At 38.4% G+C, this 27257-nt stretch overlaps 2 protein-coding genes across 10 annotated transcripts in view; both read left to right on the top strand.

Annotated features, from left to right (window-relative positions):
* The first annotated feature begins 140 nt into the window (after window positions 1-140).
* LOC131308699 (pleiotropic drug resistance protein 3-like) lies at window positions 141-18326 on the top strand. Of its 9 annotated transcripts, XM_058335690.1 has the most exons (27): window positions 146-579; window positions 1023-1278; window positions 1527-2093; window positions 2464-2587; window positions 3165-3250; window positions 4434-4518; window positions 5838-5997; window positions 6066-6157; window positions 7217-7270; window positions 7374-7464; window positions 7946-8247; window positions 9390-9668; window positions 9821-9872; window positions 10077-10134; window positions 10392-10552; window positions 10634-10737; window positions 10954-11107; window positions 11192-11323; window positions 11446-11519; window positions 11631-11936; window positions 12043-12333; window positions 12817-12900; window positions 13028-13161; window positions 14971-15195; window positions 15398-15569; window positions 15749-16003; window positions 17990-18326. In XM_058335690.1, the coding sequence occupies exons 3-27, from the start codon at window positions 1732-1734 to the stop codon at window positions 18254-18256; spliced, it is 4104 nt and encodes a 1367-aa protein (XP_058191673.1). In that variant the 5' UTR covers window positions 146-579; window positions 1023-1278; window positions 1527-1731; the 3' UTR covers window positions 18257-18326. The 9 variants fall into 9 exon arrangements, 8 of the variants coding, with proteins under 8 accessions (XP_058191672.1, XP_058191674.1, XP_058191673.1 ...); XM_058335691.1 differs by having other exon boundaries at window positions 145-579; window positions 9821-10134; window positions 15749-15828; window positions 17990-18162; XM_058335685.1 differs by having other exon boundaries at window positions 9821-10134.
* Window positions 18327-22258: 3932 nt separating this feature from the next.
* Window positions 22259-27257, top strand: part of LOC131308698 (pleiotropic drug resistance protein 3-like) — a 44778-nt gene continuing 39779 nt past the window's right edge. The window contains exons 1-6 of the mRNA XM_058335684.1: window positions 22259-23769; window positions 24017-24140; window positions 24723-24808; window positions 25244-25328; window positions 26018-26177; window positions 26261-26337. Of these exons, the coding sequence (XP_058191667.1) occupies window positions 23408-23769; window positions 24017-24140; window positions 24723-24808; window positions 25244-25328; window positions 26018-26177; window positions 26261-26337 (894 nt within the window). The 5' untranslated portion in view covers window positions 22259-23407. The remainder of the gene's footprint in view (window positions 23770-24016; window positions 24141-24722; window positions 24809-25243; window positions 25329-26017; window positions 26178-26260; window positions 26338-27257) is intronic.

Raw genomic sequence — 27257 nt, 5'->3', positions numbered from 1 at the left:
CATTCCTTTGAAACTTCATTGCCCTTGCTTATTTTACCTCACAATGCAACGTTCTGTTTGAAAATTACGACCTTATCCCTCTAAGTTTTTTTGATTTTGTCTTTATTAAATAAATACGTGTTTGTTAGTTTGTGGATTATTAATTCCTCACAGGGATAGAAATTGAAAAATCCAAATATTAACTCGGCTAATGACCTAAATGCCCTTTATGTCATCTCTCTCTCTCTCAGTCTCTCTCTCTGCTTCTTTGCCACCATCGCCACCACAGTCCAACCCCTTGCCTCCGCAACCAGCAGCCAGTCATGCTCTAAACCCATCTCAACAACGACTTCTACCACCAGCCATCCATAAACCCACTTTTCTCAAACCACCCAAACCCACTTATAGTGACCAAAGCTGCATTGGTTTTTGGGGACATTAAGTTACCCAGTCACAATCCATATTCATATCGCACATAAGCTAGTCACTCCCTTTGGCACGAGTTTTTGATCATCTGAAAAATGGATGTGTATCAAGGTGTAACGGGAAGTGATTTAAGAGGATGTTTTTTGCATGGTGGTGATTTGGATAAAGAAAAAGGTAGAGATGTTGCTTCAATTGTTCATTTGGTCGCTTATGCCTGTAAACCCACTTAGAATTGGCCTCCTTTTTCTTTTTGATGATGGAGAATTGGGTTCCACTATTCTTCAATTGTGCAATTTGCTTGATAAAACATATAAACCCACTGAGAATTAGTTCCATTTATTTTTGCTTCCATTATGCAATTTGGTTGCGTACACGTGGAAGCCCGCTGAAAATTGATTATGTCTTTTGAATCAGGCAAACAATATCAAATTTCTTGGATCTTGTTTTTGGAAAAACGTTCTTTCGGTATCACCATGTTATACATAGGTGATCCAATGGGTAAATGGAATTGGGAAGTTATTCTACTGGGTAATGAGAATATTGGGTTTCCATTTTTGGTAGTCTTCTTGAGATGAGATCCTGCTCTATATCTCTGTATATGTTTTACACTGTTGTAGGAATGGAGATAAGGAAAAGGAAGAGGAGAAAAGAGAGATGGTGGAAATGCCAAGGTGCTGTGAATCTGATGATGAGAGAGAGAGAGAGAGAGAGAGAGAGAGAGAGAGAGAGAGAAGACATTGGGGTATAACGAAAAGAAGACGGAAGGGGGTATTTTTACAATGTCACGTCCAGTAAGGGAGTAAAAGGGAGGGCAGTGAAGTTTCAAAAATATCATGGGAGGTTTGCAGATTTTTGTCGGAATCCTCATGAGAGGTCAGTGAAATTTACCCTTGTACATCATTTATAATCTTAATTTGCAATCTTACAGGGAATCGTGCGTGTAAACCTTGATCTTGTCATTTTTTTAATGGTCACTTTGATATTGTTGTCACCCAAGCATTTTTTTAATTTTTCTTGAAAGGGTCATCCAAGTATATTCAATCATGGGGGGTTTTTTTTTAATCGTCAGTTGGATATTCTTGTCACGGTGTCACCCAAGTAATTTTTTTTTTGTTTGATAGGGTCGTCCAAGTATATTTTAACACCTTTTATATTGGTAGACGCTCCAAGACGGATAGAAGTGGACAAAGTATGAATATACCAACACCGAATACATATACTCAGGCAAAAAAAAAAAAGCATGAATACATATATATGTAACGTTTTGTGTGCCTACATTTTATCCTGGTCCAACCATTCAATTGAGTATCTCCTTAGTTGTGGAGTATGGATCAATTGGTTGGAAATGATGAGATAGAGCCATCGAGAATTGAGCTGGCAGAGACGGGAAAAAGTTTGAGATCATCTTTCCGGTGCCATACCTCTAGTTCCAGAAACAGTTCGGGGGTTGATGTTGAATGTGCCTCACAGTGGGCTGAAATTGATAGACTGCCTACATTTGAGAGATTGAGATCATCTTTGATTGATGAACACAATGGGAGCAGCAAAGTTGATATTCAAGGCAAAAGGGTAATCGACGTTACTAAGCTTGGTGCTCAAGAACGACACATGCTCGTTGAGAAACTCATCAAACACGTCGAGGATGACAACCTTCAATTGCTACAGAAAATGAGAAGAAGGATAGATAAGTCAGTCCTTTTTTCGTGATGTACTGATACACACATGCATATAGTCATGCACTGGATATGAGGGTGCACATACATGGTTCAAAGGCATCCTAGAGTAAGATAGACGGATAAAGAATCTTTGAGTGCACATGCAACTCAATGTACTTTTTATCTGGAATTGATTTTCCAAGTTCTATCTGTCAATCAATGAAGGCCATAAAATTTCAACTTGTTACAATGCAATAATACTACTCAATTTTCTTTCAAATTGTTCAATCCGTATCTGTGCTCTAGGTTCTTCATTTTAATCACTGATTGTCTGTATAGACATACTTGTTCATGATTGTCTTTTGAGAATCTGCTAATTGGTTTGTACTTCTTATTCTGGTAGAGTTGGGGTAGAATTGCCGACAGTTGTCGTGCAATATAACGATTTGCGAGTGGAAGCAACGTGTGAGGTGGTTCGGGGCAAGCCGCTTCCAACTCTATGGAATTCACTCAAAAGACTTCTTCTTGTAAGTATCTAATTTCTTCAAGAGAAAGTTCAAAGTTACCATTCTCATGTATATGTACACCTGTGGGCGGTTTTCTCAACTAGCCACTGAAATCTATGTTTGGGTTAAGAATACAAATCATACGAGTTGATTTTGGACCAAAACAACCATAATTTGTCCGCCATCTAAATTTCAACCCAATCCGTGTTAATTAATTCTGAGGGCTAGCTAAGATTACGTTTATCTGAATCACGTGAATTTTGACAGTTTCTTATTTCACCCAAATTTGTCCTACTCATAATTGACAGGCCCAGTTTGAAATGAGTTTGTAATTTCTGAAAGTGGCAACACATTTATGTTGCCATATGCTAGAGGTGATTAGCCCCTTAAGCCAAATTTAGGTGGTTATGGGGTTCTCAATGCATAACTCTATGGGAGTAAAAACGGCCAAAATACCAAGACAAGATCCATCTCTTGTTGAATTCTTAATTTGTTGCAAAGCAAGTAAATAAATCCACATTTCAACATCAAGTAAAGTAGATCCACCGTAGTTCATGTAAATGCCTAAATTGATCAATTTAAGTCTTTTTCTTCACAGGACTGCACCAAGTTAATTGGTTTGAAATCACAAGAGGCCAAGATAAACATCATTGATGATTTCAATGGTATCATTAAGCCTGGAAGGTGTGATTAATTTGCATCTCAATCTACTTTTATTTATGCCATAAAGCTATAGGGACCGACCAGTCCCCTACTGAAATCGTACCGATGGTCGCGCCGGGCCGTCCCTGGCCACCAAACGGCCAATCTGAGCCGTCCAAAAATTCTATAAAAAAAACGAGGGGGCCCACGCGGGAATCAACGGCATCCGATGTGTGTATACACGAAAAATAGGGTGTTTGGATCAAGCACTCTACACACATCGGATGCTGTTGATTCTCATGTGGGGCCCCTCGTTTTTTTTTTTATAGAATTTTTGGACGGCTTGGATTGGCCGTCCGGTGGCCGGAGACAGCCTAGCGCGGCCGTTGGTATGATTTCGGTAGGGGACCGGTCGGTCCCTATAGCAGGACTCTTTTATTTACCTGTACTTGACTTGCCATACGAGAGGTAATACCATGTGGTTGAATCAACTTGAAGTCTTTAATTTTGTCAAGTAAAACAACTCAATCTACACATTCTCTTAAATATTGGTTTAGTGGTTAGTGCTTTCAATTGGAAGTTCCACTTCAAATTTCCTTTCCCTCGTAAGTCAAATAGAATGGTATTGATGGATTTCGACATTTGGAGGTTGGACTAATTAACATATATCATCATAGAGTCTCCTTCTCCTAAGGACCACCTTAACTTAATAAAATAAGGACCTCCCTTTCCCGATAGTATTTCGATGATCCAAGCCGCTCAATGTGTTCAGAACGTGATTTTAAGGGTACCCGCGAGAAATCAGCAAAAAAAAAAGACCGAAAAGGCTTCATCCGAGCAGTTTTTGTTTATATTTTGTCGAACGGTTCAAATAAAAACTGCTCGGATGAAGCCCTTCCCGGTCATTTTTTTTGCTAATTCCTCGCGGGTACTCTTAAAATCATGTTCTGAACACATTGAGCGGCTCGGATCATTGAAATTCGAACAGAAAATGGGAGAAATGGAGAGGTCCTTATTTTAACTAAAATAAGGACCTCCTCATTTGAAAATGACTGTATCATCATATATTTTACATGCATTTAATAAGATTATATTGTTTTCATAATAAAGATATGTTCCTTTGTTATGCTTTTCGAGGACATATTACCTTTTTCCTTTTCATCATTTTTTCCTTGGAAATTTTTATTCTTTTCAGTTTACTTAAGTAGGCCTATCATTGCTCCAGGATGACTTTGCTGCTTGGTCCTCCAGGATGTGGGAAAACTACTTTATTGAAAGCACTTTCTGGAAATTTAGATAAATCTCTCAAGGTACCTTATTTTTCTTCTTTTGAACAGTTAAAATTGTTAGTGAACGTGGAACTAAAATGATTATACAAAGCAAGTAAAACTGCAAGATTTGCAGAGTTACAAAATAGGTAAAGCTTATAGGGCCACCTTCTTTGCTTAACATATGTAAGTTTTTGTGGTTCTAATTTGGTTCATAATTTTTCTCAAGGTTTGCTATTTCTTACGTCTTCCAAGTACTGTCGTATATTCTTAAGAAGTTGTCTCAAATGTCCACATATATTTAATAACACACACGTACTGTATAATTTTTCAACTTGTGACATTCTCTTATGAGATACTTGTTAGATTTCTTGAAGGGTTCCAACCTAAAACCAATTGGCAATAGGTGGAGTAACCTCTAGAATTTATTAACCAAGCTTGGGTGACTTAGAGGAGCGATGTGGGACAAGTCTAACACTCCCCCTCACGTGCAGCTCGGATGCACGTGGAGGTGACAGACCAGGAGCTGACTGACTGACTCGGGCGACAGAGATGACAGAGACTTTCCCACGCGAGGTGAGGCCACCCAAGACCTAGCTCTGATACCATGTTAGATTTCTTGGAGGGTTCCAACCTAAAACCAATTGGCCATAGGTGGAGTAGCCTCTAGAATTTATTAACCAAGCTTGGGTGGCTTAGATGAGCGATGTGGGACAAGTCTAACACTCCCCCTCACGTGCAACCCGGATACACGTGGAGGTGACAGACCAGGAGTTGACTGACTGACTCGGACGACAGAGATGACAGAGACTTTCCCACGAGAGGTGAGGCCACCCAAGACCTAGCTCTAATATCATGTTAGAATTCTTGGAGGGTTCCAACCTAAAACCAATTGGCCATAGGTGGAGTAGCCTCTATAATTTATTAACCAAGCTTGGGTGGCTTAGATGATCGACGTGGGACAAGTCTAACAATACTTGGGTTGTGCTGGTGTCTTGCCTAGCATATGCTTCTAAGAACCAATCAACTACTAGTGATCCAACTCTTCTTTCGTCTTTGTAGCTTTTAACTTTAAGCGATAAAAAATACATGAATGCAATTAGAATGCCCTCCTAAATTTCTAGCGCCGAAAATGGATGGCGAATTGGATAATCAATGTGCTTATCTGCCCACAAATTAATTTGCTATATATATGAAACCCATAAAGTCCACTCTCTTGGAATTGATGACTTAGCTCATTGCATCGAGCGTGTTAAGCTAAAATTTGACACGCTAGTGCTCTATAGTTGAGCTATGATTTGATATCTTTCTAGAACTTCTTCCAAACGCTTTTCTCTTTTGTTCATTCTTTTCTGCAACAGGTTGCAGGGGAAGTTTTTTACAATGGACACAAACTTGAAGAGTTCATTCCCCAGAAAACTTCGGCTTATGTAAGCCAAAATGACCTACATATTCCTGAATTAACTGTCAGGGAAGCACTTGATTTTTCAGCTCGTTGTCAGGGGGTTGGAACCCGAGCAGGTATGATCTTTGAGCAGTCAAAGGATTCCTTTTAAGTTGATGTTTCTAATGACGGTTAAAAGAAACAGTTAACACCTGCGCAGAGATAATGGCTGAGGTCATCAAAAGGGAGAAACAGGGACGAGTAGTTCCAGATCCAGATATTGATACTTACATGAAGGTGTTGTTAGTATCTCTGATCTTCTCTTTCCCTGTGTTTCTGGAGTTGTCAATATGATTTTCTACCGGCTTTTGTTGGTCATATAGGAGTACAAACATACAATGATTGTGAAATCTCTGTTATTCTTTGCAAGACGCTTGGAACAACTTGCACTCAGATTTTGTATTACCTTCTCCAACTTCAGTGGCGGGGTATTAGCTTCCCGAGGTGGAAAATAAATGGTTAATAAAGATTTGCAAGCTTAATTGTCTCCAAAAGTAGTGAGCTAGTGATAGTTGAACACGATAAGTAGAACTGCAACAACAGGGCAAGGCCTTAAATTGATTCTGTTATATTTATGAGTGGAGCTTGTTAAACTTAAAAATACGAAACTAAACTAAGGAGCATAATCTGCGTTAAAAAAAATGTAAACTAAGGAGCATAACAGTAGTTGCCAATGACAGTGTGATGTGACCATATCTCTGCCTTAGTTTGTCACTAAAGTCTAATCAGGATGACCGAATTGATGGGAAACTTGCTTAATTTTTGTAAGTCAACAACTTATTATGTACATGAAAAGCATAAAGTGTAGCATCTTAGCATCAGGGATCTTCCACAAATACAGATGCTAGTTCCAGATTGTAAGATGTGTTACATCTGTGTAATAAGAGCTTATGTGGTACATAAGGTTTCGAAACTCTAGGCTATTTTATTGGACTTGGCTAACCTTACCTAACCTACTATATATTTTATTGACATGCATACTGTTTGATTTCAATTTAACAACCTAGGCTATTTTATTGACTAAGTTGCCCTAGGGTAATTAGTTTCACTGGGAGTGATCTGGTGAAACTAATTTCTTTCTTGGCCATTTGATACTACACTTGGATTCCTGTTGTGAATCTGTTTGGTCATGGTACTCCAAGCTTCCAGTTGAGGACTAAGGGCTTCTCAAAGTTAGTAAAGTATATAAGACTATAATTGATAAACAATTCATGCATATGTGTAGGTTGTTGATTACATTTCTCATATTCTGTAGCTGATATAGCTCTACGATGACTTCTGCATTTTTTTTACCAGTCAATTTCTTTTGAAGGACAAAAGACTACCCTCCAGACTGACTACATTTTGAAGGTATGTCTTTCAACAGGATTGGCATTGATCTTCTTCAATGTTGTTGCTTGAAATATGGTTTACCTAGTAACTATTTTTTTTCATCATTTCCATGATTATTCAGATTTTAGGACTCAATATCTGTGCTGGGACATTGGTTGGAGATGCCATGAGAAGAGGTGTCTCTGGTGGTCAAAAGAAAAGATTAACTACAGGTAGTCTTCCTTTCCACGCGGTGGCCCAGCACCCTTCTTCATCACACATTGTGTGGGGTCCATACACTTAGTACTAGGCCCCACAAGAATGTGTGGTGGAAAATTTATTATGTTCCGTGATTTAAGGTAAAAAAGTTGATCTATAGAACTAGGATTTATCTACGAGGAGGTCTTCAATCTAGGATACTAATTTTAATTTCATTCTTTTCATCTAGGCAATTTGGATACAAATAAAAGAATTTTTTTTATGAATAGGAGACAAAATTTTTAAATCACGCCTGTCATCATTAATTGCCTATCTTGACTTTAAAATAAAAGGAATCTCTCAAAAAACCTCTATCAAGGGCATTATCCCTACTCATAACCAATTATGTTCTCATAATATATTGGTTTTATGAACAGGATATATCCTAGTTCACCCTCCAAGTCAAGACCCCAATGTAATTTACCCTAAAGATAAATGTGTATTGGTATTTTGCAGGCGAGATTATTATAGGTCCTACCAGAGCCTTATTTATGGATGAAATATCAAATGGCTTAGATAGTTCCACCACATATCAAATTGTTGATTGTCTTCAACAGCTAGCGCATATCGCGGATGCTACTATACTTGTGGCACTTCTTCAACCAGCACCAGAAACCTTTGATCTCTTTGATGACATTATTTTGATGGCAGAAGGAAAGATTGTGTATCATGGACCCCGTAGTCACATTCTAGAATTTTTTGAGGATTGTGGGTTTAGATGTCCTAAAAGGAAAGGGGTAGCTGACTTCCTCCAAGAGGTAAATTTTTCTTGGTCTATGAAGCACTGGTACAAGTACGACATTAGGTACTTACAAAACCATCAACCAAAACCCCCCTCACGTTAATCCACTTGCTGCCCCACACCAGAGTATTCACTGACGGTTTTAACTAACCAACCAATGGACTCTGTATCTAACCCAAATTACACTTGGTTAACACCTCTCTCTCTCTCTCTCTCTCTCTCTCTCTCTCTCTCTCTCTCTCTCATTGTTTGTTATTTGTTTCCTCCCAAGTCCCAACTAGTTACTTTATTCCTGAATATTTCCCTTTTCTTACTTCACTCTACAAATCTTTTTCTTTTGTGAGTTGGCTAGAGTTCTGGAAAAAAGTTCTGAACTTTTGGCTGGTTCTGGAGTAAACAAGAGTAAGAAACTAGAATTTCAGGGATAAAATTGAGGCCAACTGGAGACTGCCGGAGAAAGAGAACAGTATGTGGTGGCTGAGCGTAGCAGGATGAGAAATTGCTGCGTAGTGGTGTTGGGCTAGGTTTGTACAACCATCGAAAAGTGGAAGTTTTAAATGTATAAACCATAAAGAAATGAAGAAGAAATACTTGCCCCAGTAAAAGAAAAGAAGAAGAGGAAGAAAGCATGGAGAGAGGAGGAGGATCTGGCTCTATTATACTTACGACCTAAACAGTGTCGTTTTGAACGGCTGCCAGCCTGCAGCGATCTCGCGCGCTGCATGATCCCTGGGATATAAATTGAAAATTTTCTTTCTGCAGAGAAGTTGGAAACAAAAGCATTGAAGGTGTTATTTGAATCAGAGTTTCTATTTCTTTTGAAAAAGGTTGTATGTCACAACTTAGGATAGAAGGAAAAGAAAGGATAACAAAGATTCAAAAAGGAGATAGGCGTTGCAATACTCTCAGGTACCCATCCCCGTACGTAGCCTATAAATGTCCTACCCAAAATAAAAAATGCATAGATTTGTTGCTCCGAATATGTATTTTGCCACACTAGAGTGGTAATCAACCCGCACCAATTCATGGTACTTGTACGACTAACATTTTTGTGAGTATCGTGTTTCATTGCTTTTGGTTCATATGGAATAATGGAAGTCTTCTTTGAGCTCTTATATTTTTGAGGATCATACACTATCCCGTTGGACGACATTGTAGGTTATCTCAAGAAAAGATCAAGCACAGTATTGGCACCAACCTGAACAGTCTTGTAGTTACATCTCTGTTGACATGTTTTCCAAGAAATTTAAGGAATCTACTTATGGGAAGAAGCTAGATGAGGAGCTATCACAACCATTTATCGAGTGCTGCCAAAAAAATGCAAGTTCTTTTGGCATGTATTCACTAACTAAACTGGCACTCTTTAGAGCTTGCATGTCAAGGGAATGGCTACTCATGAGGAGAAATTCTTTTGTTTATGTCTTCAGATTAATTCAGGTTATGATCAATGCCTTCGTAATTCTTTCGTCCTCACTTGTTTCTTCTCCTTTTATTGCCAATACAACCTTTAAAGTTTAAACGTTCATGCTTTCATGTGTTAAATGGTCGTAAGTCATAACATACATAAATTCAATTCTTCTTCTTTGCAGCTTGTTATCACAGCATCTATCTCAACAACCGTGTTCTTGAGAAGTGGGGCGGGTATTGATGTCATTCATGCAAACCTTTATTTGGGTGCTTCGTTCTATGCTATCATTGTGCTTTTTTTTGACGGACTGCCGGAGTTGTCCATGACTATTGCAAGACTTCCTATTTTCTACAAGCAGAGAGACTTGTGCTTCTATCCAGCCTGGTCATACGCAATATCATCCGCCATTCTCAAGCTTCCTCTTTCATTGTTGGCAGGGCTAATTTGGACATCTCTAACTTACTATGGCATTGGATACAGTCTTGAGCCTAGGAGGTTAGTGTCACTGGAAAGGCTTACGATTTATAGATATATTTTGTTTTTCTTCAAATGAGTTTTTAATTTGAGCAAGTTATCTTACTATATTTCGACCAATTTTTGAATCAACTACTCCCAAGTTTAATCTGTTTCATGGATTAAACATCTAGGTAGCCACCCTTCAGTGGTATTCTACACATACACACACAAACACCTTGTAAAAAGTAAATTAAATTGATTTGGAAATGATTTCTTCCATTGCCTCGGAATCCTAGGTTCTTTGGACAATTCATGCTACTTTTTTCCGTGCACTTCGTTGCAATGTCCCTGTTCCGTTTCTTGGCATCTGTTTTCCGCACAATGGTTGCTTCTTCAGCAAGTGCCAGTTTTGCGATACTATATGTCTTTTTATTCAGCGGATTTATAATCCGAAAAAGTAAGGTCTCAATGACTTTTTCAAATTAGAGTTTTGGACAGTTATTTTGCAAAATAAACTAAGCCTTCTTGTTGGTTGCAGCCTCTATGCCAACTTGGTTGAAGTGGGGATTTTGGGTTTCCCCCTTGTCTTATGGTGAGGTAGGCCTTGCTGTAAATGAACTCCTTGCTCCAAGATGGCAAACGGTGAGTACCTAGATAAATGAAAAAATTATTGCTTCCTCCAATCATACATTTCAATCAACACAATTAGCAACTTCTAAAATACCCTCAACAAGATGTCTTTGTTTGTTGGATATGCAACAACAGGGAAAGAACATTAACATTTCTTTACTATAACAGCTACATTATTCTATCTCCTATTTTTTATCAAAAAAAATTCTATCTCTTATTTTTGTGTAGAAACTGGCGGGGAATACTACAATAGGGGATGAAACACTTGAAAATTGCGGACTTCAGTTTAGTGGATACTTCTTCTGGATATCACTTGGTGCCTTACTTGGGTTTGCAATACTTTTCAATATTGGGTTTGCGCTGGCCTTAACTTTCTTAAACTGTAAGTTCATCTGTTGATCACATGAAGTCACTAGAAGAATATCACAATGATATGTGGTCGTTCTATTTTGAAATGAAAATCCAGCTCCGCAATCTCGTGCCATTATTTCCATTGAAAAGGTCACTCAAATAGAAAGAAGTGAAGATTCCTCCAATGGTTCCAAAAACAAAGCAAAGTTGAAGAGTTATAAGAAGACTACATCAAAACCTCATAAAGGTCCTATTTGGTGTTTTTCATTCTTCTCTTCTATTTAGTTTGGATTATTGCTTCAATTGACCACTTTCTTTGCTAATCATCTTTTAATTTTATTCCTATGGTAAATAAACTCTTCTTTACAGATCGGGTAGTATTACCTTTTGAGCCCCTAACTTTATCTTTTCAACATGTGCAATACTATGTTGAAACCCCATTGGTAAGCATATGAACAAATCTCTGAGGAACCTTTGGTGGCTATTTGATATCTTAAGTCAATTGATGTTACATTGGATGATTTTGCCAACTCGTTTGATCTGATTTCACTCAGAAAAAACTCCAACTTCTTTGTGATATTACTGGTGCAATAAGGCCTGGTGTTCTTACCGCATTGATGGGCGTTACTGGAGCGGGTAAAACAACTCTTCTGGATGTTCTTGCCGGAAGGAAAACTATTGGTACTATTCAAGGAGATATTAGAATTGGAGGGCATCCTAAGGTTCAAGACACTTTTGCTAGGATTTCGGGTTACTGTGAGCAAACAGACGTACATTCGCCACAAATTACAATAGAAGAATCAGTGGTTTATTCTGCATGGCTACGTCTAAATCCTGAAATTGATTCAAAAACTAAGCTTGTATGGCTGCTATACAATTTGTGCACAAGTTGAATTTACTGTTTAACTCTTCTAAATTTGTACAAAAGTATTTCATTAATCTAATAGCTGCTACACACATTGACAGGAATTTGTGAGAGAAGTCCTTGAGATCATTGAACTTGATGAAATAATGGATTGCTTGGTCGGAATTCCCGGTGCTAGTGGTTTATCTACTGAACAGCGAAAGAGGCTTACAATAGCAGTGGAGCTTGTTGCCAACCCCTCTATTATCTTCATGGATGAACCTACAACTGGATTGGATGCAAGAGCAGCTGCTATTGTTATGCGAGCCGTGAAGAATGTGGCTGATACGGGAAGAACAATTGTCTGCACTATTCACCAACCAAGTATTGACATATTTGAAGCATTTAATGAGGTGGGAGACCAATTAACCTATCCCATTACTTGGAAAACGAGTCAACTTGGATGTTGAACAGGAATTGAGAATTTGATCTTCAAAGCTGTTTTACAGGTTGCAACTAGCTAGTAGTATGTTTAACTCTAAAGGTTAAGTAAGGGCTAGTCTCATAAAAAAAAGAAAAAGAAAAAAAAGAGAGTAAGGGTTAGAAAATTACTTTCTGAAATGTTAGGTACTGACAAATAAGAAAGAATGTCGGAGAACAGAAATTACAGGTAAATGGGGCATGCAACGACAAGCTTCAAAACCTACTTTGCCTCTTGATTCGAAGCCTTCCAAGTTCTAGTGTTGTTGTTGTTACTAATATTAGCAATATCTGACTTATTAGACTTGTCACCTATCCTCTAACAGCTTGGGTTTTTCTGCCCTATTGAGATTCTGTGTGTGATTCAAAGTTCAAAGTAAATGTTATGTCTAACAGTCACTTGTAATCAATTGTAGTTAATTCTATTGAAAACTGGCGGGCGTATTATCTACTCTGGACCACTGGGTCATCATTCAAGCAGTGTCATCAAATATTTTGAGGTTGGGTCTGCTACAAAAATACCGAGGCCTTTTAGATGATGTTACTTTACTACTTCTATAGGTCATGCTTGTATAATTAGAAGGTTAACTATGATTCATCTTAATTCTGACTGTATCTTTCTAATAGGATATCTCTGGGGTTCCCACAATTAAGAGTAATTACAATCCAGCGACATGGATGTTAGAGGTCACTTCCACATCAGCAGAAGCCGGACTTGGCATCGATTTTGCCCAAGTTTATAAGAACTCCGTCTTGTATAAGTGAGTTCAACTATTTCTACTTTTATAAGTATTTTGAATTAGGATGGTCATCATAGACTTCTTGGTACGACTGCTATTTAGAATCTCAAGATATTTATTCTGTGAAGTTATTTAGGCATGTAGAAACTATTCCCAGCATGTCTTGCAAACTCTCTAACTTTTTGTGGTCCTAAGGTGATTTTAGATGTAGTTTCAGTTGCAAAAACAAAAGGAAGTACTAGAGGATTTGCAAACTACATTTGCCTAACTGCCTGCTTACTGATGGTAATAAGGGTTTCTGGTTTTGAAGCAGGGAAGGTCATAAATTTAAGTTTACTAAAGGCTCATAACTTCTGATAACTTTATTGTGGTCATATGACAATCCATTGCTATTTTTCACTTCTTGTTCTTCTTCTTTTTTGCCCCAGTAACTTAAACCTTCATTTAAGCAAACAAACAAGAATCCATAGGGCCAACCCTTACAACCAAGCAATGTAGGAGAAACTCCTGTTGAAAACAACAATAGCGGACAAGCCCCTTGAACACAAAACAAAACCAGGGCTGACTAAGAAGCAAAGATACGATGAGACACCCTCCAAACAATGGCCAGGAGCCTATTCTTGTTTGACTTGTTCAACTTCCTCCACGAACAAATGCAAGCTCTGACTTCCTCAATCTTATTAAGCAGAGCTGCAGCTAAAATCTCCTTCCTGCAATTTCTTTCCCTCCAAAGCCCATAAATGCAAGCAGCTAAGGACAACTTATAGACAATGTGGGGGCAGGAGTTACCAACTCTGTTGCCGCAAACCCTCCCTCTTTCCCTTTCCAGAATCATAGGAGGTCCGTCAAGTGGTTGTGGAATTCTACCACATAACTGCAAAACACACACAGAGGTTCAACAGTCATCCCCGATCCCTGAAGTCTATCTGTGGTGGACCATTTACCATGAAAAGAAAGCCACTCAATAAAGGCCCAACTAGGAATATGATGGGGAAACCATACTTCACTATACCAAGAGATACATTGCCCTCAAAGCTTGCCAGGCAGGCTTAGCAGAATATTGGTCATTCTGATTCAGATTCCAAATCACTTTCTTCTTGAGTATGCTTTCTTGCTCTTTGCCTTGAAGTATCAGTGCCTTTTCTTCTGTGTACTTTCTTCTTTTTTTTTCCTTTTTTGACCCAATGGTAGTTGTTGGATCATTCCCCACTCATGATAATCATGGCAAAGATTGGACAGTGGGTTGATTGTCATTATATTTTGTAATTGGGCACTAGTACGTTTTAATGTCAGTCCGTGAAATAGTATAGTAACTTATGGGCCATTTGATGTTTGCTAATCGCTAAACTTCGACATGAAGCTCAATTAAGAATAAGGCAGCAAATACTGGAGGAGGAAAGAATTTTTATATTTAACAACGTCAATATTTTTAATCTTAAAAGATGTAATCAGTTGATTGGACATAATGCCTTGGGACAAATTTATACAATGGAGACAGTTAACTAACTTGTGATATGGTATAAGATAACATAGTGTCACATAGATGCCATATAAGAAAGAGAACATTACTTTGTACTCCTATATATGTTAGGATATGGAAGTCTTCATCAATACAACCTGCACCATGCCCACTGACCGTCGATATTTGCACTAATGGGGAATTCATATTTACATGAAGTTTACTTCGAGGATTGATTCATTTTGGTGTAACACTTTACTCATGATACCCGTATCAAAAAAAAGGAGGAAGAATATCCTTGGTACAATATTAGTTGCTTTGTAATACTACCTTCAGTTTATGTGACTCATTTCTGATCTTTGTATTTGTAGGAACAATCAAGCACTTGTAAATTCTCTAAGAATTCCTCCTGATTCAAAAGAGTTGTATTTTGCAACCCGCTTCCCACAAAATGGTTGGGGACAGTTCAAATCATGCCTATGGAAACAACACTTGTCCTATTGGAGAAGTCCTTCCTATATCTTCAACCGCTACATGTATTCGCTAATTGTATCTTTGCTTTATGGGATCTTATTTTGGGGTCAAGGGAGGAAAATGTAAGTACGCTAAATTGAACAAAGGCATTAATGTATGATACGTAGTGACCTAGGTATTTCCTGGATGAAGAATCACCATAAGATTGGTTTCCTGATTCTCTTGACCCATAACAAGTACATTAACAGGCTCTAGTATTCGGTTATTATGTTTTTTGTTTTTGAACAGCTCGGTTATTATGTTAATCTGCAATATATTGGATAGGGATAACCAGCAAAATCTTTTCAATGTACTCGGGGCAGCATTCAGTGTTGCATTCTCCTTGGGCATATACAACTGTAAGTCAGTTTTACCATATGTCTCAACAGAACGATCTGTTTTGTATCGGGAAAGGTTTGCAGGAATGTACGGCTCATGGGCTTATGCACTTGCTCAGGTAATCTCTTAATTACCTAAAGCTTAGGTAACTCGGTCAAACTTTTGCATTGTTCCTGGTGCTTTTAGTACAACTTGATACCTATGTTCCAAATATATGAGTTACATCGCTTATAGGCGTAATTTCTTAGCATTACTAGCACTTCTTACATATTTAAATATGGCTGCTTAATTTTGTAGGTCACAATTGAGGTTCCCTATATATTGGTCCAAGCAATTGTCTTTGTGATCATCACCTATCCCATGATTGGGTATTATTGGTCAGTTTTCAAGGTTTTATGGTACTTCTATGTCGTATTGTGTACATTGATGTACTTCACGTACCTTGGAATGCTGCTTACTGCAATGACACCGGGGTTGCATATAGCTTCGATTTTACAGTCATCGTTCTACACTACATTTAACCTGTTCTCTGGATTTTTTATTCCTCAACCGGTAAGCTACTACCTTTACTTGATATGGTTAATTGTTGGTTGTGTTCAGCTGAACTATGGATTCCTAATTGTGAAAAAGAAAACATTCTTTGTTGTGATGAATAAAATGGCAATAATAGAATAATGGGAAAATGATCATGTGGAGTCTTGCTACGTTCATTGGGAGAGTCAACTTACAAATTTTAGTTATGACCTTGTTGAGATGGATTGGTGATGAAAAGCAGAAAAGGGGCACATTGGATTTACTAGGAGCACCATTGTGGTATCATGGAGTGATGTTGTGGTTTCGAGTGGGTACTACATGTATGCAGGATATATTCTATTCCATTAAAGTTGGTTTAGCAGTTGGGGATGTTTTGGCAAGTTGAATTACTGTTGGACATGAGCAGCAGTTATGGTCGGTGGGCCATATATAAATGGAGTGAGATAATGTTTTCTTACCCACACGATGACCTAATTAGTTTTGAGTATTTCAAGCTATGAACACTTTTAGTCTCTATACGTCTTAATCCATTTTTTACCTGGTAAAACAAATCTAATACCACGGAGTAGGGGAGCCCATTAAGCCTTTACCACCTAGGGTGAAGCATCTCCTTCTCTCCTCTTCTCTTTCTTTTCGCGAAAACAACCCAATTACTATTTTGGTAATTGTTACAAAATAGAAATATAAAAGTGCACCTTTCTACCCCAAAACCTACAAAGCATGCCCAAAATAAACGGTATAACCTTACTCCTCTATCCTACTTATTATTGGCCTTAAATTCACAAATCAAAACGCTTAAGTTACTCGTTATTTGGCATTCTAATATCCTCCCCATTGAAGACAATCCGAACTTTCACATTACCAAAACCTAGAAGGTTTTTGGTCCTTCTTAGAACCTTAACCATAGAAGCTTTCGATTGCCAACCAAACCAATTCTTGTTGTAGGCAGCGTTAACTAATATTTCCTAACGCTGTCCTACATTCAGTGGCTCCTTTGGAATTTGAAACTCCTTCTCTGAATGCTCATTTCCACAATTTTTTGGCAATCCATTATGGTTTTGAACTCTCCTAAGAATTTATAAGTTTGCTTTAAAGCAGTTAGTTTGCAGCTTCTAGCACTTCACGCTTTGTTGGATCTGATTTAATCAATTATCATTTCGAAGCTTAGATAACCAAACCAAATAGAGCCTTATGTCCCCATCACTTGGGGTCGGCGATATGAATCATTTTCCTCCATTGAGCTCTGTCAAGGGCTATTTGTTCACATAAACCTACTATACTCATGTCTTTGCGCACCACAACATCTAATGTCAATTTAGGTCTACCCCTCCCCGTAGCATTGCTATCCAAAGCTATCCTATCCGCTCTCTTAACTACTGCATCTTCTAGTCTACGGTAGACATGTCCAAACCACCTTAGCCTATTTTCCTCAACTTCTCTTCTATGGGTGCTACACCTACCATCTCACGAACCGTTTCATTTCTAATCATATCTTGTCTAGTCTTACCATACATCCACCTCAACATTCTCATTTCCGCTACACGCATCTTGAAGCTCAGATAGCAAGTAAAATCATCAATTTGGTCACTACAAAATACAAATCTAGTTCACAAGGCACTCTGTTATGGGCTCTTTATACTGGTAAAACATTTTAACATCCTACTATTGGCTTTATACTTTTCACAAAGACAATATTTACAATGTGTCTTAGACGTCAAGTTTAATTGGGTCAATTGGTCCATTTATTTGCATGTTGATTAGTTGTTTGGAATGTGGATACTTTAGACGAATTTGTAATAAACTGATGCATATGAAATGACTTGGTTAAAATTAGACTATAAGAATGAAGTGTGTGGTCTATTTGAAACATATGAATCTCCCTCTTTCTTTCTGTTAATCTTGGTAAATTTTGAAGATATTGACCCGTTGAGATTGTACACTTTTGTTGTTCTTTTTCCCCTTCTGATGCTACTAACCTAGTTGAATTTATAATGCATCTTGCAGCAAATTCATAAGTGGTGGATCTGGATGTATTATCTAGCTCCTACATCATGGACCCTAAAGGGGATGCTTACATCACAATATGGAGATATACAAACGGAGATCACAGCATTTGGTGAAACTAAAACCGTATCGGCCTTTTTGAGAGATTACTTCGGTTATAGCCATGATGATTTGCCCGCAGTGGGTGTTATGCTTATTACTTACCCCGTTGTATTTGCTTCTCTGTTTGCATACTGCATAGGAAAGTTGAACTTCCAGAAGAGATGAATGTTGAGATCGAACCCATATGTCTTGTATGCTTAAATGAACAGATATAATCACTCCATGACTTTACATCGATATGGTTTTATGGTTATTTCTTACATTACAGCAGATGAAATGAAGATAGAGAGAGAGAGATTGAGGGGGAGTGAGAGAGTGTAAACTTGAGTGTGAATTTGACAGGTTTATGATCATGGCGGAAAATCATCGGAAAACACTCCAAAACACAACTAATGCATCAGAATCCAACTGAAAAAACAAGCAGAAAACCAGAGGCAAGAGTTGGCAAGACACCAACCTCAAAAAAAAACGAAACACGAAAAAACTTGCACCGGAAAAAACAGACTCGAGGAAGAAACGGAGACTGGTGCGTTACCTAGGGATAAAGGTCGTGGAGATAGCGATTGGGTTTGGGTGACGAGAATCCAGTGTAATCAAACTTACTAGCTAGTATGATTAAACGATTGTTCTGTAAATTGATTTTGTCTGCAGAATCAATTCTGAAATCGATTGCACTAAAATTTGACTGGATAGCTGAATTGGGAGAGATTGTGGACTTTGACTATGAATCTAATGTGCTATTTTGGTCAAATAATCGAATGATTCCCCGATTGCTCTGCCATTTTGAAATATGGAGTATGATTTTTTGAAAAGACGTAAGACGTCTCTTACCTGGCTCCTATTATTTGCTTTCATCATAAGGGTGCATATTTGATTTTGAAAAAAATTACTATTCCTCCTTCGATGAAATAATATTGCACCTTGAGTGAATTATCTTGACACCTTTTGAGAATAACATTGCACCCAAATGAGGACGAATGTGTTTCAGTGTGATAGTCTAAGTGATAGTCTAAATCCAACCATTTGTTTTGGAAAAAATAACCATTAATCCTTTTTATGAACCAATGTTGCATCTTGAGTGAATTAACATGGCACCCTTTGAGAATTAAAAATTACACTCGAATGAGGATGAATGAGTTACCAGTGTGTTGTCTTAATTCAACTTATTAGTATTTGATTTTGAAAAAAGTTACTTTGATGAAACAATATTTCTCAAAGTTGCACTCGAATAAGGATGAATGAGTTACTAGTGTGTTGTCTTAATTCGATTATTATTTGATTCTAAAAAAAGTTACTTTGATAGTTAACTACCATAAAACATTACCGTACTTTTTTTTACCAGTTTTTTGGTGTTTCAGGTTCGAAAAAGTTGAGTAATTTTGGTAGTTAACTACCATAAAACATTACCGTACTTGATTTGGTGGTGGTGGCTATGGCGGGATGTGGTGGAGATGGTGGAAACGTGGATAGAGGGGTGGTGGTGCGACAGTGGTAGTGTGGCAGTCGCCAGATATGGAGGATTTGGGACAGTGGCTATAGAGGAAGAGAGGAGAAGGATTTTGTTTTGGGGGAACGTCGGGCATGGGGAAGAGGACGAGAGAAGGTTTTGTTTTTATTTTGGGGTAAAAAGTGTTATTAGAGGGATACTGTAGGAGTTTTAAGGGGGAAAGGGTATACTGGAAAGTTTCAAGTGAATTTTATGAGTTACATGTAGTAAATTTCATTTTAAATATTAGGGGTGTACACGGTCCGGATTGGTCCGGTTCTCTAGAAAACCAGTAACCGGACCATTTCAAACGGTTCTAAAAAATTGAGAACCAGAACCTAACCAATATATGCATAGAACCTAACCAGAACCAAACCGCAAGACCGGTTCTATTTTGGTTCGGTTCCGGTTCTATCCAATAAGCATCAAACACTTATTTACAAAATATGAACTCATAAAATTAAAGAAATAGAAAGATAATTTCATGGAATAGGAAAGGAAGGAAGAAAATAAAATCTTTCCTAATAAATGAAATTTCATCTCTAAATAAATTAAATTTAGCAAGGAAAAGATTAACCTACCAAATTCGAGTACATATTTAATTACACACACATAAGTATATCTATATTTATCTTAGTTTTAAACGGTTCGGTTCGGTTCTAACAACCGTTCATTAATTGAGAACCAGTAACCGAACCAAAATTAACGGTTCTTATTTTTTGGAACCATAACCTGACCATAGAACCACAGAACCGGACCAAATTGGACGGTTCGGTCCAGATCGGACCGGTTTTACGGTTCGGACGGTTTTCTTGAACACCCCTATTAAATATATGGGTGACAGGCTGGCGGGTTAAGTGAAAGCAACGGGTTATTGAAGAAAATAGAGGGCTGCGAATAATGGCCCTATTTTTTTTGGGGCGCCGCTATTCGCAGCCCTCTATTTACTCCCGTAGCCCACTAAATTTCGGTAAATGATTGTTGAAAATCATAAATAACATTTCGGTAAATTGCTGTTCAAAACAAGATTATATTTCGGTAACTACATGTCGAAAATATGTTCAACTTTCGGTAAACAACTGCCGAACATGCATTTTCGGTAAACATCTGTTGAAAAAAATATTATATTTCGGTAATTGGACGCTGAAAATATATCTCAATTTCGGTAACTAACTGTCGAGTATAATTGAAAATTTTTAACGGGCTATGGGAGTAAATAGAGGGCTGCGAATAGCAGCGCCCTTTTTTTGGCACCCTTTGAGAATAACATTATGGTAAAATTACATGGAAACCCCATCATCTATATGTTTTGAATATGAACACCTCTTAACCTTTAAAAATATGCCAAAGTATCCCATCATTTATGACCGTTAACCAATGAACACCCTTTTGTCAAAAACCAAGGGGTTAGTGTGGACAAGTTTTATATATGAGGGTAGGGCTGTTAGCCGATACTGAAAAATCGATTGAAACAGGAAAAATCGGACTGGACAGAATTTTTCAAACCGGTTAAATAATTTCGATCTAGTTCCGGTTTATAAAATTTTATAAACCGAAAAAATAATTTTGATCCAATTTATGTGTTTTAAAGACCGGTCAAAACTGGACTGAATTGAACCCTGGAAGGCTATAGGATCTCCCCTCTCTTTACCACTAGGCTACCCATCCTTTTGGTGTATATTGGTCTAATAAATATATTTCTTATATAAAATCAATGACATATAACTGTTTTTATGAGTTTTTTTTTTATGTATTGGGCTCAAAATTGATCTTTTTTGTTGGGCCCAAAAAAAAGGGGTTGAATTGTGGATTTTTGGTTGATATTTATTAGTGGGTTGAATTGTGAATTTTTTGATGTGTTGGGCTCAAAATATGGCTCATGAATGAAACCCGGATAAATCGGACTAAAACTGGTTGAGCCGGTCGAAATCGGACCGTATTATCTCAACCGGTTCCGGTTTCTAAAAATCTCAAACTGGATAACCAATTTTGACAGAAAAATACGCCAAAATCGGTCTAAACCGGACCGGTATCACCCCTAGATGAGAGAGTCAGTGTGGGTGAGTTTTAAAGGGTAGAATCGTCAATTTTCCCTCGTCGTTATTTTCCTTCTAACACACGAGGGAAAATTGACGATTTTAAATAGATAGACAATTTTAAACGTTAGGAAGTCTCCGTGCTCAAAACATATAAATTAGGGAATTTCTGTGTAATTTCACCTAACATTAGAGCCAGACTACGACCACCACACCACATGTGCGGTGACCGTCCACCGCACGGCTATTGAAGCCAATTTTGGGCCCCACAAAAATACAGAAAAATATTCATAAATTTTAAAATAATATTTTATAGGGTCCTGTAATAAATTAGCTCCAACGGATATCGGTAGATATGCTTTTTGAATTTATAGGAGCAAAAACTACAAAACTGAGCAGTTTCGCTCCTAGAAATTCAAAAAACATACTTAGCGATATTCATTTGAGCTGATTTTTTACAAGATTCCATAAAATATTATTCTAAAATTTATGAATATTTTTCTGCATTTTTGTGAGGCACAAAATGAATCCCAAAAGGCGTGCGGTGGACCGTCCATGCGGTGTACCTAGACTTTCCGCCTAACATTACACCCGAATGAGGAATGCGGTGTACCTAGACTTTCCGCCAAACGTTACACCCGAATGAGGACGAGTGGGTTGCAGTGCGATGGTCTACATCGTTACACAGCCGTTCTTCAAACCAGCGCTTTGTTCTCTCTTCTCCGATGAGAACCTTCTTCTCCGTTCTCACCCAATTCTTCCAACGCCGACCTTACCTCTTCCTCCGTTCCACCGTTCCACCGTTCCACATGCAGTCGACATTGCCGAGATGAACATCCGGCCAAAACCCTTCTTTTTTACTCGGTGTTTGTTGCAAATTAACTTTAGGAGCCCCACCCCCAGAGGAGTTAGAGAGAATTGGCCGGTGGCTAAAACGTGTAGGATTTACCTTGCACAAGATTCTTCTTGCAACTACGACTCAAATTAATAGCTCATTGGTTGATCAGCACAAAACCCATCTTTCTTTCTCTTATCTTACCAGAGACAAAGAGCATCACAGCAACTCTCAACAATGCAATCATCGAAAATATGGGTCAGCGATTTCAAAGAAACCCAATTGAGAAACTTGGGGTTTGATTCAGCAGGGAAATTAAGGGGAAGAGAGACCCTGATTTAGGGGGATTGCTGTACAAAACAAAAATGGAACCCTAACACTGGTATTTCATTTTAACTGAAATAAACAAAGGGGGGGAAAAAGACCTCGTCAGCGTGAGAATGGCCTGACAGACGATGATGAACGGGAGTAGGAGGAGGAGGTGCTGATCAGCGTCGGAAGAGTTGGGTGAGAACTGAAAACTGAGAAGGGTTTCTCTGGCATCGCCGTGGAACAGGACGGGGAAGAAGAAGAAGACGATTGGGATGTTACTCCGTTTGAATTCCATCCCCTAAAACGCCGTGGTTTTGTTTAGTCCCAAGGACAGTAAATCCTCACACAGAGGATCCAGATCCATCATTTACGGATCTTTCTGCTGGGAATCGTGCATGTAAACCGTGATCTTGTCATTTTTCTTAATCGTCAGTTTGATATTCAAACACCTTTTATATTGGTAGACGCAAGTTCCGAGACGAAAGTCAATAAAAGTGGATAAAGTATGAATATACCAACATTGAATACATATTACGGAGTACCTGGCAGAAAAAAGAAAAGAAAGAACAAATATATATGTAAAGTTTGTGTGCCTACATTTTATCCTGGTCCAACCATTCAATTAAGTATCTCCTTAGTTGTGGAGTATGGCTCAATTGGTTGGAAATGAAATTGAGCTGGCAGAGACAGGCAAAAGTTTGAGATCATCTTTCCGGTGCCATGCCTCTAGTTCCAGAAACAGTTCTGGGTTGTCCTCTGTAAAGGATGTTGTTGATGTTGAAGGTGCCTCACAGTGGGCTGAAATTGATAGATTGCCTACATTTGAGAGATTGAGATCATCTTTGATTGATGAGCACAATGGGAGCAAAGTTGATATTCAACGCAAAAGGGTAATTGACGTTACTAAGCTTGGTGCGCGAGAACGACACATGCTCGTTGAAAAACTCATCAAGCAAGTTGAGGATGACAACCTTCAATTGCTACAGAAAATGAGAAGAAGGATAGATAAGTCAGTCCTTTTCTCGTGATATACTGATACACACATGCTGACATGCATATAGTCATGCATTGGATATGAGGGTGATCATACATGGTTCAAAGGCATCCTAGAATAAGATAGACGGATAAAGATCTTTGAGTGCACATGCAACTCTATGTACTTCTTATAAATTACTGATTGTCTGTATAGACATACTTGTTTATGATTTTCTTTTGAGAATCTGCTAATTGGTTTGTACTTTATCTGATTTTGGTAGAGTTGGTGTAGAATTGCCGACAGTTGTAGTGCGATATAATGATTTGCGAGTGGAAGCAACGTGTGAGGTGGTTCGGGGCAAGCCGCTTCCAACTCTATGGAATTCACTCAAAAGACTTCTTCTTGTAAGTATCTACTTTCTTCAACAAAGTTACCATTGTCATGTATATGTACGCCTGTGGGTGGTTTTCTCAACTTGCCACTGACATCTGTGTCCGGGTTGTATATAAATCATACAAGTTGGTTTTGGACCAAAACAACCATACCTTGTCCGCCATCTAAATTTCAATCCAATCCGTGTTAATTAATTCTGAGGGCTAGCTAAGATTACTTTTATCTGAATCATGTGAATTTCAACAGTTTCTTATTTCACCCAAATGTGTCGTACTCATAATTGACAGGCCGAGTATGAAATGAGTTTGTAATTTCTGAAAGTGGCAACACATTTATGTTGGTGATTAGCTCCTTAAGCCAAATTTAGGTGGTTATGGGGTTCTCAATGCTTAACTAAAATGTATATGGGTGTAAAAACGGCCAAAATACCAAGACAAGATCCATCTCTTGTTTGACTTCTTATTTTGTTGTAAAACAAGTAAATAAATCCACATTTGGGCAAACTAAGTGCCGAAGCAACATCAAGTAAAGTAGATCCACCGTAGTCCATATAAAATGCCTAAATTGATTAATTTGTGTCTTTTTCTTCACAGGACTGCACCATGTTAATTGGTTTGAAGTCACAAGAGGCCAAGATAAACATCATTGATGATTTCAATGGTAACATTAAGCCTGGAAGGTGTGATTAATTTGAATCTCAATCTATTTTATTTACCTGTACTTGACTTGCCATATGAGAGGTAATACCATGTGGTTGAATCAACTTGAAGTCTTTAATTTTGTCGAGTAAAACAACTCAATTTACACATTCTCTTAAATATCGGTTTAGTGGTTAGCGCTTTCAATTGGAAGTTCCACTTCAATTTTCCCTTCCTTTCCCTCGTAAGTCAAATAGAATGGTGTTGATGGATTTCGACATTTGGAGGTTGGACTAATTAACATATATCATCATATACTTTACATGCATTTAGTAAGATTATATTGTTTTCATAATAAAGACATGTTTCCTTTGTTATGCTTTTTGAGTACATGTTACCTTTGTCCTTTTCATCATTTTTTCCTTGGAAATTTTTATTCTTTTCAGTTTACTTTAGTAGGTCTATCATTGCTCCAGGATGACTTTGCTGCTTGGTCCTCCAGGATGTGGGAAAACTACGTTATTGAAAGCACTTTCTGGAAATCTAGATAAATCTCTCAAGGTACCTTATTTTTCTTCTTTTGAACAGTTAGAATTGTTAGTGAACGTGGAACGGAAATGATTCTAGAACGCCAGTAAAACTGCAAGATTGCAGAGTTACAAAATAGGTAAAGCTTACTGGGCCACTTTCTTCACTTTACAAATGCAAGTTTTTGTGGTTCTAATTTGGTTTATAATTTTTCTCAAGGCTTGGGTTGCTAATTCTTACGTCTTCCTAGTACTGCCGTATATTCTTAAGAAGTTGTCTCTCAAATGTCCGCATACATTTAATAACACGCACTGTATCATTTTTCAACTTGTGACGTTCTCTTTTGAGATACTTGGGTTATGCTGGTGTCTTGTCTAGCATATGCTTCTAAGAACCTATCAACTACTAGTGATCCAACTCTTCTTTCGTCTTTGTAGCTTTTCACTTTTAGTGATAAAAAATGCATGAATGCAATGAATGCCCTCCTAAATTTCTAGCGCCCGAAAATGGATGGCGAATTGGATAAGCAATACAAATTAATTTTCTAAATATAAGAAACCTCATAAAGCCACTCTCCTGGAATTGATGACTTAGCTCATTGCATCGAGTGTGTTAAGCTAAAATTTGACACACTAGTGCTCCATAGTTTGAGCTGTGATTTGATATCTTTCAGGAACTTCTTCCAAACACTTTTTTCTTTCGTTCATTCTTTTCTGAGACAGGTTGCAGGGGAAGTTTTTTACAATGGACACAAACTTGAAGAGTTCATTACCCAGAAAACTTCGGCTTATGTAAGCCAAAATGACCTACATATTCCTGAATTAACTATCAGGGAAGCACTTGATTTTTCAGCTCGTTGTCAGGGGGTTGGAACCCGAGCAGGTATGATCTTCGAGCAATCAAAGGATTCCTTTTAAGTTGATGTTTCTAATGACGGTTAAAAGAAACGGTTAACACCTGCGCAGAGATAATGGCCGAGGTCGTCAAAAGGGAGAAACAGGCACGAGTAGTTCCAGATCCAGATATTGATACTTACATGAAGGTTTTGTTAGTATCTCTGATCTTCTCTTCTTTCTAGAGTTGTCAATATGCTTTTCTACTAGCTTTTGTTGGTCTTTTAGGAGTACAACCATACAATGATTGTGAAATCTCTGATGTTCTTTGCAAGACGCTTGGAACAACTTGCACTTAGATTTCCTATTACCTTTTCCAACTTCAGTGACGGGGTATCAACTTCCCGAGGTGGAAAATAAATGGTCGATAAAGATTTGCAAGCTTAATCGTCTCCAAAAGAGTAGTGAGTGTGGGGGGTTGAAATCACCCTTAACCCTTCTTCCCCTTGTTGACTGGTGAGGGTGTTCGCCGAGTCTGGAGAGGTTTCCGCCTAACCTTGAGAGGTTTCTACCGAGCCTGGGAAGATTGCCACCGAGCTTGGGGAGGTCGCCGCTGAGCCCGAGAAGGTTGCTACCGAGCTTTGGAAAGGAGCTTGCCGAGCCTGAGAGATCTCTACCGATCCTGGGTGGTCTTTACCGAGCTTGGGGAGGTCTCCACCGAGGTAGGGAGGTCTTTACTGAGGCTGGGAGGTCTCTACCGAGCCTGGCCACCGACCGAACCTGGTACCTGCAAATCGGAGGGGAGTGTTCCTCCGGGGAGAAGCTCCGACGAACAAGTCAGTAAGTGGAGAAAGGAGAAGTTTAGTAAGAAAGTATGGAGAGAGAGAGAGGCGTGTTCCTTTTCTCTTTTCCAGACCCTTTCACATGAGGGGGTGGTGTTGTATTTATAGGCAAGGCTTGGAGTACTGAGCAAGTTAGGTGTGCGTCCCACGCCCCATTACACCTGTCCCCCACCTGTCCCATTTGGGTGACGTCATACGTCATGAGATTTGCTCTATCACACCTGTCTTCCACCTGTTCACAGAAGCTTCTAGATCGATCTTTGGATATTTGTTAGATCTTTTGGGAG

The sequence above is a fragment of the Rhododendron vialii genome, chromosome 11a (genome assembly GCF_030253575.1).
Source record: "Rhododendron vialii isolate Sample 1 chromosome 11a, ASM3025357v1".
Lineage (NCBI taxonomy): Eukaryota > Viridiplantae > Streptophyta > Magnoliopsida > Ericales > Ericaceae > Rhododendron > Rhododendron vialii.
The sequence above is the reverse complement of the archived record's forward strand: the minus strand, read 5'-3'. Positions and strand labels throughout refer to the sequence as shown.

What these genes read in the sequence shown, in the direction of transcription:
- LOC131308699 (XM_058335685.1), top strand. Translation starts at nt 1,732, where the DNA reads ATGGATCAATTGGTTGGAAATGATGAGATAGAGCCATCGAGAATTGAG. An exon ending in ATTTAGATAAATCTCTCAAG is followed by an intron (nt 4,519 to 5,837) that starts GTACCTTATTTT and finishes TTTCTGCAACAG; the next exon opens with GTTGCAGGGGAAGTTTTTTA. An exon ending in GTGTCATCAAATATTTTGAG is followed by an intron (nt 12,901 to 13,027) that starts GTTGGGTCTGCT and finishes TCTTTCTAATAG; the next exon opens with GATATCTCTGGGGTTCCCAC.